The sequence below is a fragment of the Amphibalanus amphitrite genome, unplaced genomic scaffold, assembly GCF_019059575.1.
Source record: "Amphibalanus amphitrite isolate SeventyFive unplaced genomic scaffold, NRLGWU_Aamphi_draft 000077F_arrow, whole genome shotgun sequence".
NCBI lineage: Eukaryota > Metazoa > Arthropoda > Thecostraca > Balanomorpha > Balanidae > Amphibalanus > Amphibalanus amphitrite.
The window spans coordinates 1,052,269-1,068,186 of record NW_024881573.1 but is presented as its reverse complement, the minus strand read 5'-3'; the positions used below and the strand labels follow the sequence as shown (position 1 = coordinate 1,068,186).

Below are 15,918 nucleotides of genomic sequence, written 5' to 3'. Positions count from 1 at the left end.
CCGGGCCCGCGAGTCACCCGGTGGCCCGGGGTCAGCATGTATCCAGGACCTTTCGATGGGAGGAGGAAGGCACGGTGGGTCCAGTCTCACTGGCAGACGGGTCTCTTTAAAACGGTCTTTGCATGAGAAAATGTGGAAAATCGGCAAGCAAAAGTATCATTTATGCCCGAGGAGTGTGCCTAATGTACACTAATGCCTAATTTACATGGTATTTTACGAGCGAGCGAAGCGAGCGAGCTCCTCAGAGTCACCGGTGTGTGGCGCGCTCAGAGGTGCCAGTGAAAGGCCGTCAGATGCGCTGGTGTTGGGTCCTCACAGGCGCCGTTGCGGGGTCTTAGGGCTTAGAGACACTGGTGGGGCCATCATTGGCATGTGTGTGGCCCTGCAAAATGGCCTGCAAGTGGAAAGTGGCCCATCATAGGCTGGCAAGGACACTCGGAGGCTGGTAAGAGGCCCTCAGAGTCACTGGTACGTGGCCCTCAGAGGCGTCGGTGTGGGGACTCTCAGAGCCGCCGATGTAGGCCCTTAAGATGCGCTGGTGGGGGTCCCTTGGAGGTGGGGCGAGGGGCCTCGCAGTTGCCGTTGTGGGTGCCTTTAGAAACACTGGTGTGGACCGTGTGTCTATCACAGACGGATGTGGAGCCATTAGCAGCCAATCCCTCGTTGGCCGTTACTAGGGCCCTGAGCGGCCGGCGAGGTCTCTCAGAAACCGGCATTGGGCCTTTATGAAGATAATTGTGGCTACATAGGAGCCAATAACGTGCCCCCACAAGCCCTGTGGTGTCCTTTCGAGTTGAAGTGCGGCCAGCGCGAACCCTCTGCTACCAACTGGCGCCGCAGGGCCCCTCGGTTTTGAAGGAACCCTAAACCCGAGAACGGGCACGTACCCCCTCGCTCCCTTGCTATGTCACTGAATCCAAGTGATTAGGGACCCTTTAGGTAATCAGGGGCGTTTCAGATGACCAGGGGTTTTCAATTGATCAGGGGCCCACCAGGTAACCATGGGCCCCTCTGGTAACCAGGCGTTAAGTAACGAGGAACCCCATCAATAACCAGGGCCCCTCAGTAAACGGGGGCCACTCAGGTAAGTGTAGGAGTCCCGCAGAAGGGCCGGCAAGGTTTCTCAGGTCCGTTTTTTGACAAGGCTCTTATTCTTATTGACTCAGGTGCGAGCCCTTTGCCATCAGCAGGGGGCCCTTTCAAGCCTTTTGAGGGCCGTTTAACGTCTCTTGAGCTCCCATTGAGGCCTTCTAAGGGCCCTTTGAGCAGTCGAGGGACCTTTGAGGCCTTTTGAGGGCCTCTTGACGTCAGCTGAGGACCGCTGGAAGCCAGCTGAGGATCGTGTTTTTGGGCCTTCTGATGGCCATTAGACGCCAATGGATGACCCTCTGACACCAACTGGGGCCCTCTGACACCAGCTAAGGGCACTTTAAGTTTGACGCTAGCTCAGGGCCCTCTGGCATTAGCTGGGGGGCCCTCTGACGCTAGCTCAAGGTCCTTTGACGCTCTTTAAGGCCTTCTGAGGGCCCTTGAGGTCTTCTAAGGGCCCCTTTAGGTTTTCTAAGGGCCTCTTGAGGCTTTTTGAGGGCCGCTTGACGCCAGCTGAGGACCGTTTGAGACCTTCTGATGGCCATTTGGCGCCAGCTGGGGGCCATCTGGCACCAGCTGGGGGCCCTCTGTCACCAGCAAAGGACTCTTTAGAGCCTTCGGAGAGCCGTTCGACGCAAGGGCATGGCCCTCTGACGCCAGCTCAGGGACCTTTGACACCCTTTAAGGCCTTCTGACGTCCGTTTGACGTTAGCTGAGGGCCCTTTGAGGCTATCTGAGGGCCCTTTAAGGCCATCTGAGAGTCCTTTGAGGTCATCTGAGGGCTCCTTAAGGCCATCTGAGGGCCCTTTGACACCAGATGAGGGTCCTATGACGCTAAGTGAGGGCCCTTCGAGGCCATCTGAGGGCCTTTTGAGACCATCTGGGGGCCCTTTAAGGCCATTTGAGGGCCCTTTGTACACGGTCTTCGGTGGTCTAAGGATTAGTTAGAGGCCCGCCTTCGGCCGCCTCAAATGGGCCCCTTCCTTCGAGTTGGGCCCCCCCAACTCGAATGGGGGGGGGCACGGGCCCGTGTGCCCCCCTTGTGTGCGCCCTTGACTGGGCTGATCGTCAAAATTCAAACGGCGTCTGATAGCCCCGAAAAAAACAGTTGAGCAAAACCTAAGTTCATTGACCTCGAGGTCACTGATGACGTCACAGGTCAGGTCAAAGTAGAAATTATCGATGTTTAGCTTGTTCACATTTTGGGCTCTGGCCGCCGTCTTACAAGTCAGATCAGGCTCATTTTTTGGTTTGCAAAGTCGTGAACAGATTCTTTTTAGATACCCTGAGGGTACCAAGCTTGTACTTTGATTTTCGGGTCAGGGTCAGGTCATCCTGAACACTACAGGTCACGGAAATCTTGATATCATGCTTGGTCACGTGACACATGTGTTATGGTCCATATAGGCCATAGATTTCGAATGCGATGTCGTTTATGTCATTCGAGGTCATTTTGAGTTGAATTTAGCTAAGGTCTGGCCACTTTCAGGTCAAAAAAGGTCAAATTTTTAAAGTTGAAATTTTTCAACAACAAAAAATGTCTATCAGATGCGGCTTGAGCTCAAGAACACGATGGTGCTATTCATATTGGTGTACGATGTCAAATACGTACCGTAAACGGGGGTGACTTTGCCATGTTTTCAACTTTAGACGCTTGTATTTTTTAAACTTGTTAACTTATTGGGATGACTCTATGTTCAAAACACGGATAAAGATTAGCTCTTTGGGTTCTGCTATTATCGTACTTTTATCTTGCCTAAAAATATTTTTTTTTTAAAGGAAAATGAGTCGTGGCAAAGTTAAACTGAAAAAGGGGTGACTTTGCCACTATGCTTATAACGCTAACAAATACTTTTCAAGCATTTTTGTTCCATTGTATGAGGAAGGGCAACCATCCTTAATTGTTTAATAGGACAAAATAAAGCAATTCGAGTTTTTATTTCTCTTAAACGATGTACAAAAAAAGGAAAGATGCCCTACTTTTTATTATAAATTTTGAAAGTAATTGAGATTTGATAGTAAATAGAAACTGAAAATGGTTCAGAATAGATTAATAAGCAAAGATTTTATTGTATCGGTACTCTAGGACCTTGCCGCTTTTTTCCAGAGGCATTAAGAGGAACAGAAAGAGGACGTTCTTGCGGGAACATACCGACACCCTTATTATATCAGCATTTTGATCTATAGAATGATACAGATTTCTTTAGCCAGTCTTACTGGCAAACTCAGGAGTTGTAGATGATCATGGCTGTGCTGAAAAGTTGGGCCCAGCTTCATCCATGTTTTTATTTTGGTAATTTTTGCCTTTATATACTCCCACTGTGCATTACTGTGTTAATGCTCAACATATAAACTTTTACGTTTTAAAACACCAGTTTGGAGATCAAAATGATGCTATAGTTATAACTTATTTTGAATTGCATCGGATAAGTATTTCATTTTTGCATTGATAACATGGTGGCAAAGTCACCCCATGTGGCCTGCAATTCACTTGGAAGAATCGCCACCAAGAATTTTAGCTAAATTAAGTGACAAATGCCAGTTTTGTTGGATATGCTAACTTAACAGTCTTGTCATGATCAACCATACCAAATTTCAGCATCGCAGTCGGTCTAGAACATGGTTAGATAATAAAAAGTTCGGACCTCTTCAAATTTGACAATTTCAATTACTCAGATAAAAGGGAGCCCTGTTTTGTATTTAGTGGTAATTTATCTCTCAGCGTTGGTGATGTTGAAAGGCCCATCAATTATCTTTCATTTGTGCATAAAAATTATTACATTCTTCGTAAAATATCACTGGAGGTCACCCTAAAGCATTTTTTGAGAAGCATGACAAAGTCACTCAGCAAGGCAAAGTCACCCCCGTTTACGGTACTGAAAAATTGATTTGAAAAGAAATCATTATTGAGAAATTCTTGCTATAATGCGTATAACTTGCCCATTTTTGAAGATATTTGGCTAAAACCTTCTAGAGTAAGTCATAAGCATGTGTTCTATCACACGTATTCCAGTTTTTTTCTTCAAAAAGTAAAAACTTCATGAAACAAATAAGAATGTAACTTTTGATTTGTAATATATATAATTTAAAAAAATCAATATTATGAAAAACATAGATATCCGTTTGATAGCGCAGTCGATTCTGAGGGTGAGACTAAATGCTTACTTCGAAATCTAAGCTGTGTTGCGGCATTGGCGGTTATATGCGGCGTGTATGCCACATGATTAGTAAGCGGCGACCACTAAATTAAAGACTCAAACGCTCCGACCTATTTTCAATGAATGAATGAATGATGTATTTCGGTGCTTCCACAAAGTGGGTGTTCCAGCAGCCACGTCGATGAACATGTGAATAAAAATACATAACTTAAAAGCATGACACAATGAACACTGTAAAATATACGAGTAGGCACTGGTTAAAACCACGAATAAAGAAACCCAAGCGCAGGGCCGAAAGATCCTGATGCACTGCTCACTTGTGTGACAAGTAAGAAACCAGCTCAGATCTAAAGCCATGAACACCATCTCCTGCCGACGCTCGCACCGCCGAAGGCAGACTATTCCATGTCTTAATGGCCCGAAACAGGAAGGAGCGGCGACTGAACTCAGTTCGAACCTGCGGCAGCTGCAGCAGGTCGTCCGCGGATGACCGAGTGACGCGGTTCGATACATCGGAGCGGCGAACGACATTCCTTTGAAGCTCCTCTGCAACATGCTCGGCTGACAGAATGCTTCTGACCACCATTGCATCGCGCTCGCGGATCATGTCGTCCACTCGCAGCCATCGCAGCTCACTCAGCAGAGGTCTCACTCGATCGCGGTACCGTGCATTAGTGACAATACGTGCGGCAAAGTTTATGACCCGCTGAACGCGACGCTTTTGTGTTGCGGTACAGCCTCCCCAGACAGACAAGCAATACCGCACATGAGGGAACACCAGCGCCTCAACAAGCAGTCGCTTGGTTTCAGATGGGAGACGGTATCTCATCCTGGCGAGCCCTATGAGCGTACAGTAACACCGCCGCACAACGGTCGAGATGTGCGGCTCCCACGAGAGGTGTGAATCGACAGTGACCCCCAGTATCCTGACACTGAAAGACGGTTTGATTTGAGCATTGCCGAACGTGACTGAGAATTGTGGTACCGTGGCAAGGTGCCTTGATTTAAAGAGAACCATTTCCGTTTTGATCGGGTTGATTTTGAGACTATTTTGTGTGAACCAGTTATTTGCTACCGCTAAATTGCTCTCGATACGAATTTTGAGGTCCGACATGTTACATGGAAATTCAGCGTCAAGAAACTGGACGTCATCGGCATATATTATGATCTTTCCATGCGGCATGTGCTGCGTCAGGTCATTGGTAAGGACCAAAAACAGGGCCGGGCCCAAAATGGAGCCTTGGATCACGCCGTGGGTCACAGGAAGGACACCGCTACCGCCCCGCAGCGACTGCGTGCGGCCCCGCAGCCAGGCACCGAACCACTCCGCCTCGACACCTTACCAGCCCAGCTTGTCCAGAAGACGGCCATGCTGAACGCTGTCGAACGCCTTGGACGTGTCGGCGGTGACTAATGACGTCACCCTGCCTCGAGCCATATTTTCAGTCACATATATGACAGCGTCAAGCACGGCCGCCTCAGTGGACAAGCCGGGGCGGAAACCATATTGCTGAGGACATAGGATGTGCTTAGATGACAAGTAGTCCATGAGCTGATCGCACACGATGCGCTCGCACAGCTTCCCCACCGTGGACAGGATGGAGATTGGCCGGTAGTTACTCGGGTCACTGGGGTCTCCTTTCTTGTATAATGGAGTCACTATAGCGGACTTCCACTGAGGAGGCACCTCACACGTCACGATCGAGCTGTTGATGACGTGGAGTAGATATGGCCCCACCACAGGGAAAGTCGCCCTCAGCATGCTGATAGTGATGCCGTCCACTCCACTCGCCCGAGACGAGCCCATCCGCTGCAGCGCCGCGGACAGCTCGGGCAGCGTGGCCGGGCGCAGTGACAACGCGCCGCTGCACACGCGCGGCGGCCGCGGCGGCAGCGTCTCCCCAGCGTGAGAGGCCGCCAGAGCGCCCGCCACACCGGGGCCCACAGAGGCGAAGAAGTTGTTGAGTTTGTCGGCCCATTGTGTGTTGAGCGCCGTTGAGTGCATTGTAAAAATGCCAATCGTTTTCGTCATAAGATATATATTTAAATAACCAAGTTATTTACATCATCATTTTGAACCAAATTAATACTTTCAACTTAACTCACTCATTCCTTCCTTCGTTGGCTCCAAACAGTCTTTCGATTGTCTGGAAATCGTATGCCAAATCCCGTACCTGTATGCGACTGGTGCATAAAAAGGCCGATGTAAGAATTTGAATAGGCTCTCGCATGCGATTTCCTGTCTACCCAAAAAGTATGTTTCAGTCATGCTATCAAAACATGGTATGTCAGCCCTGTCACCGGCTTATGGTGCTCTGCTTGTAGTGCCCCTGGCCGTCACTCACTCCCAGGGGCGAATCCAGAAAAAAAAAACTCCAGGGGGGGGGGGGGGTCAGGAATCGAAGTGGGGCCCCTGCCTATACCCAAAATTAAAAACTCAACGGATTTTCGGCCGGGATTTCGGTGGGGCCCTATTTTTAGTTTTTTTCCTGTTTTTTTTTATTTTTCCCTGCCCCTGGGCCCTGGCAGAGCTGTGGTGCCCCTGACAAGCCTATAGTGTCCCTGACAGGCACGTGGTGCCTCTGACAGGCCCAAGGTGCCCCTGCGAGGCTGGTGGTGCCCCTGGCTGACCTGTGGTGCCCCTGCTAGACCTCTGGTGCCCCTAACAGGTCTGTGGTGCCCCTGAAAGGACTGTGGTGCTCCTTGGCCCTGACAAGTCTGAGGTGCCCCTGACAGGCACGTGGTGCCCCCTGACAAACCCGCAGTGTCCTTGCTAGGCCTGTGGTACCCCTAGCGGGCCTGTGGTGCTTAAAATGCTGATAAAAATTTAAAAATAAAAAGTGCCTAAAAATTTTATTTTATATAATTTTCAAATTCTTAAAAATTTTGAAAATCCGAGATACCATTTTGATAGCGCAGACTACCTTGAGTCCTCTCATGCAAAGAAATTGGATCTAACTTAAAAACTCAACTCTTGGGAGCGATTGCCGTGGTTCAATGTTTTGTGTCGAAATCGGCCGAACATGACGTGACTCTGACGTTATTTCCGGCCGACCTATGGTAGATACGAAGTTCAAATTTTGATGCAAGGTGTCAAATAGATGCAGCCGAATGTACTGAAAGTTTGGCCTCGATACGTCAAGCGGTTTGGAAGTTATTGCAGAAAAACGGGAGGGGGCTATGAATAGCCCCCCCCCCCCCAAGTGGGGCGCGGGTTAAAGGAAATAGTTCACTTTTTAACATGGGTTTTGAATTGGAATAGCAGTTCTGTAGCTTGGGCTGAGACGAGCATAAATCAGGAGCTTTTACAGCCCAACGATCACCCTAGGCAAAGATATTCTATTTCTCGTCCCGAAAAAGGTGTCTTGCGTTGAGGATGTGTGCCTTGCATATATTTCCATCCAGTATGAAAAGAGCATGGGTCCCGAAAATTCTTCAGAAACTAGAGAAATTATCTACGAGAACTCTAGAGAAATTCTCGTACTGATCAATTAGGACATTCAGGGGAACATTATCAGATCGAGCAGATCGCCCAAATGCCGGTGGCTGCGATAATTTCTCTGTTTCTGAAGAATTTTCGGGACCCATGCTCTTTTCATACTGGATCGCGTGTGCCTTACAGAAACTGAAAAGTTCTTCCTATATCAAAATATAGAAAATAATCTTTTGTTATAAAAAGGTTTTATTTTCTTTGCTGATTATTTTGAACATAAAAAATCATAAATCCGTTGCAAAAAAAATAATTTCGTGAAAGTGAACTATTTCCTTTAATGTAATGTCAAAGTACGAGATCATATCGGACGCACACGGCCATGCAAGGTCATCGATGACATCAGAAATGTGATCATGCCTCCTTCTACCTGAGATCACCCTAGCTGCGAAATTAAGCACCTTCTGAAGCTTAGCTACAGTGGTGCGGTTTGCACTACCGTAAACTGACGCACAATACCGCACATGAGAGAGAACCAGAGCATCTACAATCCTCGGCAAGATGTTCTTCGGGATGATGTGCCTGATGTGGGTGAGTCCGATGAGGATGCCGAAACAGCGTTTTATGACGTTGTCAATATGTGGCTCCCATGATAATCCGCCATCCATGATAACACCGAGGTTTTTCACAGTGTTTGATAGGGTGAGTGGTTCGCCCATGAATGCTATTTCAGGCGGGTCTCCAATTTGGATCACCTGCCTCCGGTCGCCGTACATGAGGAGCTCGGTTTTACTGGCATTGACTTTCATGCCGTGCTAGGGAAGCCAGGTACACAACGTGTCAAGCAGGCTAGCTCTCGAACTCAGCTCTGGCAGGCTACTGCGAGGACCTGATATGGCTATCTGTGTGTCATCAGCATAACGAGCCGAGAAGGTGTTGAAGCCGTTGATGCTGTCGGGTATGTAGCAGCTGATGCTGTTTCTGACCACGTTGAACAAGAGTGGGCCGAGACAGGTACCCTGGAAAGTGCCAATTTCGATGGGGCGGGGCTCAGAGAGGGTGTCGCCTATCCGCGCACGAGGCGTATGACCAGCCAGGTAGCTCCTGATCCAGCCTGTGGAGATCTGGAGCTTTCCAGACTGTCCAGAAGTGTCGCGTGGTCCACGACATCAACACATCGACTGAGGTCAACCAAGGCTAACAGCGTGATTTTGGAGTGGTCCATGCCCTGCAAGATTTGTTCAGTCATAGATAAAAGAGCCGTGGTGGTTGAGTGACGCGCCATAAAACCATGCTGATCCGGACTAAAAAGGCAGTGGCGATCGAGGTAAGTGGTTAGCTGACGATGGACTAGCTTTTCGACTATCTTGCATATGGCTGGCACGTTAGTGATAGGCCTAAAATTTTATGCCTGTGAAGGATCACCTCTCTTATTGAGAGGAATCACTATGGCGCACTTCCAGCTACTTGGGACTGACTTTGTTACTATGCTGGTGTTAATAATGTGCAGCAAGTGACGACCAATGTATGTACATAAAACATAGCTTTAGAATATTGACAGGTACATCACCCGGCACACCAGAATCCTTGTCAGGCAAGCTGAGAATGACACGTTGGAGCTCGAGAAAATAACCAGATAGTTTTTTCTCTGCACTCAACATTTTTAAAGCTAGAAGCCTGATTTTTCGTATAGCTGCTTCTCTATACTTTCTCAGCGTCCAATGAAAATTTCAAGTTTCTGTGTTTTTTGGTTTCGGAGATATGACCTTGTTTTTCAGGTCATGTCATGACCCAAATGACCAATACTCAACATCTTGCGTTGGCTATGGGTCTTCAGTCTTGTGAGCTTTTGACACCTTGATTTCTATAGCCTTTGTTATTGCTAGTCCTACCTCCGACCTACCATGGAACATGTTATTCGACGATGTGCAGATGCCAGGGTCAGGGTCAAGGCCAAGCTAGGTCATCATTGCATTCTAGGCTTGCTGAATTTACTTTTCGTGAAGTTTTTTTTACTGCATTTTTGGTAAAAGCTTCTCAGATCGTGATCTCATGTAATAGGGACACACAAACCAATCATACACACAGACATACAAACACATATCATTGACCTTGACCTAGTTTGACCTGAAATGACCACAGCCAGTAAAAACCTAGTCGGATACTGTGACAAAGGGCGGTTCTAGCTGGCTTAGCACCACAAACGGCAGCGCCATCGGTATGTGATGGGCACCGCACGTGATATTCCAACGGTAGGCCCAAACAGCAACATTTTTAGTTTGACCTGACCTGGAAGGTCAATGACTGACACAATATGAGGCAAAATTTGGTACCATTGGGTTCGTCCCTTCCCAAAGAATCTGTTGGTTTTGCCGCGAAGCTCTTTCTCCAGCAGGAACGAAATGGCGCGGGGGGGGTGGCAACCTCCCATGTGCGTTCTAAGATGGGAAAATGGCATGTGCGTGCGAAGGTTAACCCGCGCCCCACTGGGGTCTGTGTATAACACGCCCTACTGGGGGGGGCTATTCATAGCCCCCCCCCCCCTCCTAACTCCGAAACTACTGGGCCGATCGTCAAAATTCAAACGGCATCTGATAGCCCCGGAAAAATTGTCGAGCGAAACCTAATTTTATTGACCTCGAGGTCACCGATGACGTCACAGGTCAGGTCAAAGTAAAAATTATCGATATTTGGCTTGTTCACATTTTGGGCTCTGGCCGTCGTCTTACAAGTCAGATCAGGCTGATTTTTGGTTAGCACACTCGTGAATAGATACTTTAGATCCCCTGAGGGTACCAAACTTGTACTTTGATTTTCGGGTCAGGGTCAGGTCATCATATGTCACGGAAATCTTATGCGGCCCTGGTGGCGCAGTCGGTTAAGGCGTCGACCCGCGGTGCGGGCGGTGCCGGGTTCGATTCCCGGTCCTGCCCGTTCCGCGGGCGTCGTCCCCGGCTGTGTCACCAGGTGTGGGGTAGGCTCCCACTTCAGCCGTAGCCTGGGGGGTGGGGGAGCAAGGGCCAGGAGGAGGAGGAGCCCTCCTGTAATTGGGCCACAAATGCCCGTTGGAGGGGGGCCTGAATAAATAAAAAAAAATGTCATAAGGCGTTCACGTGACACATGTTTTATGGTCCATTTAGGACATAGATTTCGAATTCAGTGTCGCCTGTGTCATTTGAGGCCACTTTCATTTGAATATAGCTGAGGTTAGGTCACTTTCAGGTCAAAAAAGGTCAAATTTCAAAGTTGAAATTTTTTGAATAAAAAACATGTCTATCGGATGCATTTTGAGCTCAGGAACACGATGGTGCTATTTATATTGTTGTACGATGTCAAATTCGTACAGAAAATTTGACTTGAAAAAATTTTAAATTGTGAAATGTTTGCTATAATGCGTATAACTTGGCCATTTTTGAAGATATCTGGGCTCTGGCTAAAACTTGCTAGAGTAAGTCATAAGCATGTGTTCTATCATATAGATTCCGGTTTTTTCGAAAAGTCAAAAAGTTTAAAAAAATATAAAAATACAAATTTTGAATTCTAATAAAAATAATTTTCAAAATTTTCAAAATTTTGAAAACTCGAGATGGCAGTTTGATAGCGCATTCCATTCTGAGTCCTCTCATGCAAAGAAATTGGACCTAGCTCAAAAACTGAGCTCTTGGGAGCGATTCCCGTGGTTCAATGTTTTGCGTCGAAATCGGCCGAACATGACGTCACTCTGACGTCATTTCCGGCCGACCTATGATAGATACGATGTTCAAATTTTGACACAAGGTGTCAAATTGATGCAACCGAAGGTACTGAAAGTTTGGCGGCGATACGTCAAGTGGTTTAGAAGTTATTGCAGAGAAACGGGAGGGGGCTATGAATAGCCCCCTCCCCCAGTGGGGCACGGGTTAATCCATGTTATTCAGTGTCTACTGCTTGCATTATAGGCCCGTACTGCTTGCATTATATCTCAGGGTGCTGCAAGTCGTTATGTCGATGTCAGCAGTCATTCTGTTGTGGTCGAAATGCTTCTGCAATAAATCCTTAAATCCTCTGCAGCCGTCAGGTGCCCCCCCCCCCCCACTGTGAGCTCCCGTTGCCGTGCCCGCAGGACACTGCAACGGCGTCCCAGGACCGGCCGGAGCCGGAGCACTGGGCACGCAACTCGGACCGACCCAAGACGGCAGCCGGCTCCAGGTCAGTCCGAGTCCCCCGCTCATGGGCCCAACCCAATCTTACCAATGCCGTGAATAGGCGAAATGCCGTGAATGGACTAATGGAGCCCATTCACGGCAACGGCATATTACCAATGCCGTGAATAGATATTCACGGCATCTCATTCACGGCATGCGGTAGATGTTTCTCCACGGCATTTTGGCAGTGCTTTAACATGGGCAGTGGCCACTGAACTCTATAATGTGGAAGGCGCATCGGCCGCGGGTGAGACTAAATGCTTACTTCGAAATCTAAGCTGCGTTGCGGCATTGGCGGTTATGTGCGGCGTGTATGCCGCATGATTAGTAAGCGGCGACCACTAAATTAAAGACTCAAACGCTCCGACCGGTTTTCAATGAATAACACTGTATACCAAAAATGCCAACCGCTCTCGTCATAAGATATTTAGCTTTAAATAACTAGGTTATCTACATCATCATTTTGAACCAAATTATGCTTTCAACTTAACCCTCGCCGGCACAGGGGCAACCCCCTTAAGGTTATTCGCAAGTAACTCGCGTAAAAAGCGGCCGATCGCGACGAAACTTTCAGTACCCTCGCATTGATCAATTTTACACCTACCCTGAAAATTTCATGACCCTGACCCAAATGACCGTTGAGCTGTGGCCTACTTTCCGAGACCATGTTTGGCCGGAATCGCGATTCGGCGTATGTCGGCTCGCATTAGCCACGCGTTTGCAAGCTTTTCGTGGTTTCAAACGTTCAAACATGTGATTTGATGTTGCTCCCATGCATTAGGGTGGATGTCAAGGTCACCTGAAGGTCAGGTCAGGTCATTGACCTTTGGTGACCTCGGTTCACTTTTCGAGTTTTACATGTTTCTAGGCTAGTTTTTAGAGCTGATTTCGAATTTAGCAACCATTTGAACATTTACGATGTAGTTTTGGTGCATTCCTAAAATGTTACGAAGCTGCAGAAGCGGTTCACACGTATTACGAATACCAGTCACGACCCCTACCGGTTAACCTGACCTGACCTGACCCGACCTGGTCTAAATGCTTAAAGACATCATCTGATCAAAACTTACACGATATTCGTGATCAGCACCCCGGAAAACCCCATGGCAGCCACACTTAACGACTTTCTAACAGGTCCCAATTTTCCCGATTTTCGGGTCATTGACCTGACCTGGAAGGTCACCCGATGACCTAGGACCTTAAAATTGGATATATCGGCTTACTCTCGTAACGGGCAACACGCTCGTTTTTTCCGCGAAGCTTTAGCTCGATCAGGGGCCAAACGCGGGGGGGGGGTCGTACCCCCCTTGTGCCGTCGTAGGACGCAAAATGGCCTGTGCCGGCGAGGGTTAAAATTGGGTATCATCGGCTTCCTTTCGTCACGGGCAACACGCTCGTTTGGGTAGCAAGGAAATCGCATGCGAGAGCCTATTCAAATTCTTACCTCGGCCTTTATATGCACCAGTCACATACAGGTACGGGATTTAGCATACGATTTCCAGACAATCGAAAGACTGTTTGGAGCCAACAAAGGAAGGGATGAGTGAGTTAAGTTGAAAGTATTAATTTGGTTCAAAATGATGATGTAGATAACTTAGTTATTTAAATCTAAATATCTTATGACGAGAGCGATTGGCATTTTTGGTATGCAGTGTTATTCATTGAAAACCGGTCGGAGCGTTTGAGTCTTTAATTTAGTGGTCGCCGCTTACTAATCATGCGGCATACACGCCGCACATAACCGCCAATGCCGCAACGCAGCTTAGATTTCGAAGTAAGCATTTAGTCTCGCCCATCGGCCGCCAGATGGTGTCCAACGGTGCCGCCATGTTGCGCAGACCAGAAAGCGGCCGCCGCCTGTGTTGGGGAATAGGGAATTCCGGACCTCGATTTACGTTTGCGGCCGCTGCATCCGTTACGTTCAAGCTATGTAGACACGGAACCCAGCATTTTACGCAGAATTGAGTGGAGAACAAGATGAAAACTTAAAAAATCCTCAAATACAGGTAACTTATACGTTAAACCCTTATAAGTCAATTGGGAAACATGGAAATTGCTGTTTTGGCGCCGGGAATGGTCTGAACTATCTCAAACATATAGAATCGTGATTTCATGCATTCAGGGGCGTCGCCGACGGGGGGGGGGGGGGGTCGCGGGGGTCGTGACCCCCCCACTCGTCAGAGCCGGGGGGTCGACCCCCCACTTTTGGCGATGCTGAGTATGCTTTTTTAGCTATCGTGTCAGGGAAGTTGGCTCAGCAACATCAACAAATACAACGTCAGATTCAGAATCGCTTCAAGAATCAAGAGCTTCCGTAGTCCCTATTGCTTATAGGTCAATAAGCTGTGGGCTGGAACATCAGCATGGTAATATGTTAAAGTAGCTACTATTCTAGTCCCTTTTTATCCCTCAAATGAGCGAGCGCGTCAAAACTGACCCAAGCGTTCGTCTGATTGTCAAAATAATGGTTGCAGTCGATTCGTCGGATGGCGTATCAGTAACTACGAGGTACCTGGCTAGCCTCAGCCCTGACTACCCTCGGACCTGCCTGCATAGGGGAAATGGGGTCAGATGGTGGACCCCTCTTCGGGCTTTCCTAATAAGCCGCGCAAAAAGGAGTATATTGCAACGAAACTTCCAGTGACCTCGAGTTAATGAATTTTACACCTACTCTAAAAAAATTTTGGCCCTGATTCGAATATGGATGACCTTGGTTAACTTATTTTTAGTTTTATTTGCTTCCACTACAAGTGTAGTTTTTTGGGGCTGATTTCGAGTTTAGCGCCCGTTTGAACATAAGAAGTAGTTTTGATAAATGGTGGTTATGTAACATGTTACGAAGCTATCGTTGGTGGTTGTCAGTCACCCACTCTAGATGGCCGGCAGGAAGCCTGCTGGTCGACCTGACCTGACCCGACCCGATCATACCCCAAATGCATGGAGTCATCATCTTTGTTCAAAACTAACATCGAACTCGTACTCGGGACCCCGATAACAGCTACGGCTCGATAAGTTCTAGCCCACCGTTCCGTGCTTCTATCCTCAGGATACTGAAATCCTTCTCCTCCACGCCGCAACCACCCTTCAGGCTGGACAGGCAACTTTATCTCATGCGGGCTGCTCCCTTGGAGCGGCACCGCTGCTCCCGAGGGAGCGCACCCCGTAGCCGGGTGCAGTGAGTACCTTGGGGCTGGTCGGCCTGTCCTTCGGGATGGGCTCAGCCCCGGTGACTCACTAGGGTGCCTGCCCAGACCAATGTCTCCCCCTAATTCCTATCATCCTTCCGGCTCTGAAATGGTCTAATTGGACCGAAAGGGCCTAACCCAACAAAAAAAAAAAAGTTCTAGCAGGCGGCCAGATTTTACCTACTTTTGGGCGTTGACCTAAGATGACCCGGCCAAGACCTTGAAATTGGGCATCATTGGCTTTCACTCATCACGGGCAGCATTCTCGCTCTTCCGCGAAGCTCTACCTCGATCAGGGGCCGAAAGCATGCCTTAGCGTTTCGTTGGAAAACGTTTTTTTAGCGACCCGTAAAACACGAATAAGAGCTACAGCGACACAGAAAGCGTATTCGATAGCTTTTTTAAAGCTCTTTCGCCAACTTCGCCTCAGATATGACTTCGGGTCTATGGCTTGTGTATCATAGAGTCCAAACAGCTAAGCTAAACAGCTAAACAGCAGAAGTCGATACCGCGGCGAGAAGGCCTGAGGTAGGTGCAGCGACGTCCGACTGCTGCGGAAGCTCCAGGAGTCGGTCGGCAGTGCTAGCGATGGTCGCAAGGTCCGTCCCAGGCGGCAGGCACTGGAGGAAGGGCTGAGTCCGAGGCGGAAGAGCATTGAGGAAGATCTGGCGGAATGAGCGGGGAATCTTGTGAGCCTTCAGCTTCAGCAAGGTCCAGGAGATGCCGAAGGAATTGGGAAGGACGCCTGTCGCCGAGTTGTTGGCCAGAGAGCAGGCAGCAGAGACGTTGTTCGACTAATTTGCCGAACCGCTGACGGATGGCGTCGGAAAGGATGATGTAAGGTGTGTCAACTTATTGTATTGTATTGTATT

At 48.4% G+C, this 15,918-nt stretch overlaps 1 protein-coding gene across 1 annotated transcript in view; it reads left to right on the top strand.

The window, feature by feature from the left end:
• The window catches only part of LOC122379422 (intraflagellar transport protein 74 homolog), a 439,917-nt gene that overhangs the window by 75,959 nt on the left and 348,040 nt on the right, over positions 1-15,918 (top strand). The window contains exon 3 of the mRNA XM_043361638.1: positions 11,780-11,865. Coding sequence (XP_043217573.1) covers positions 11,780-11,865 — 86 coding nt within the window. The remainder of the gene's footprint in view (positions 1-11,779; positions 11,866-15,918) is intronic.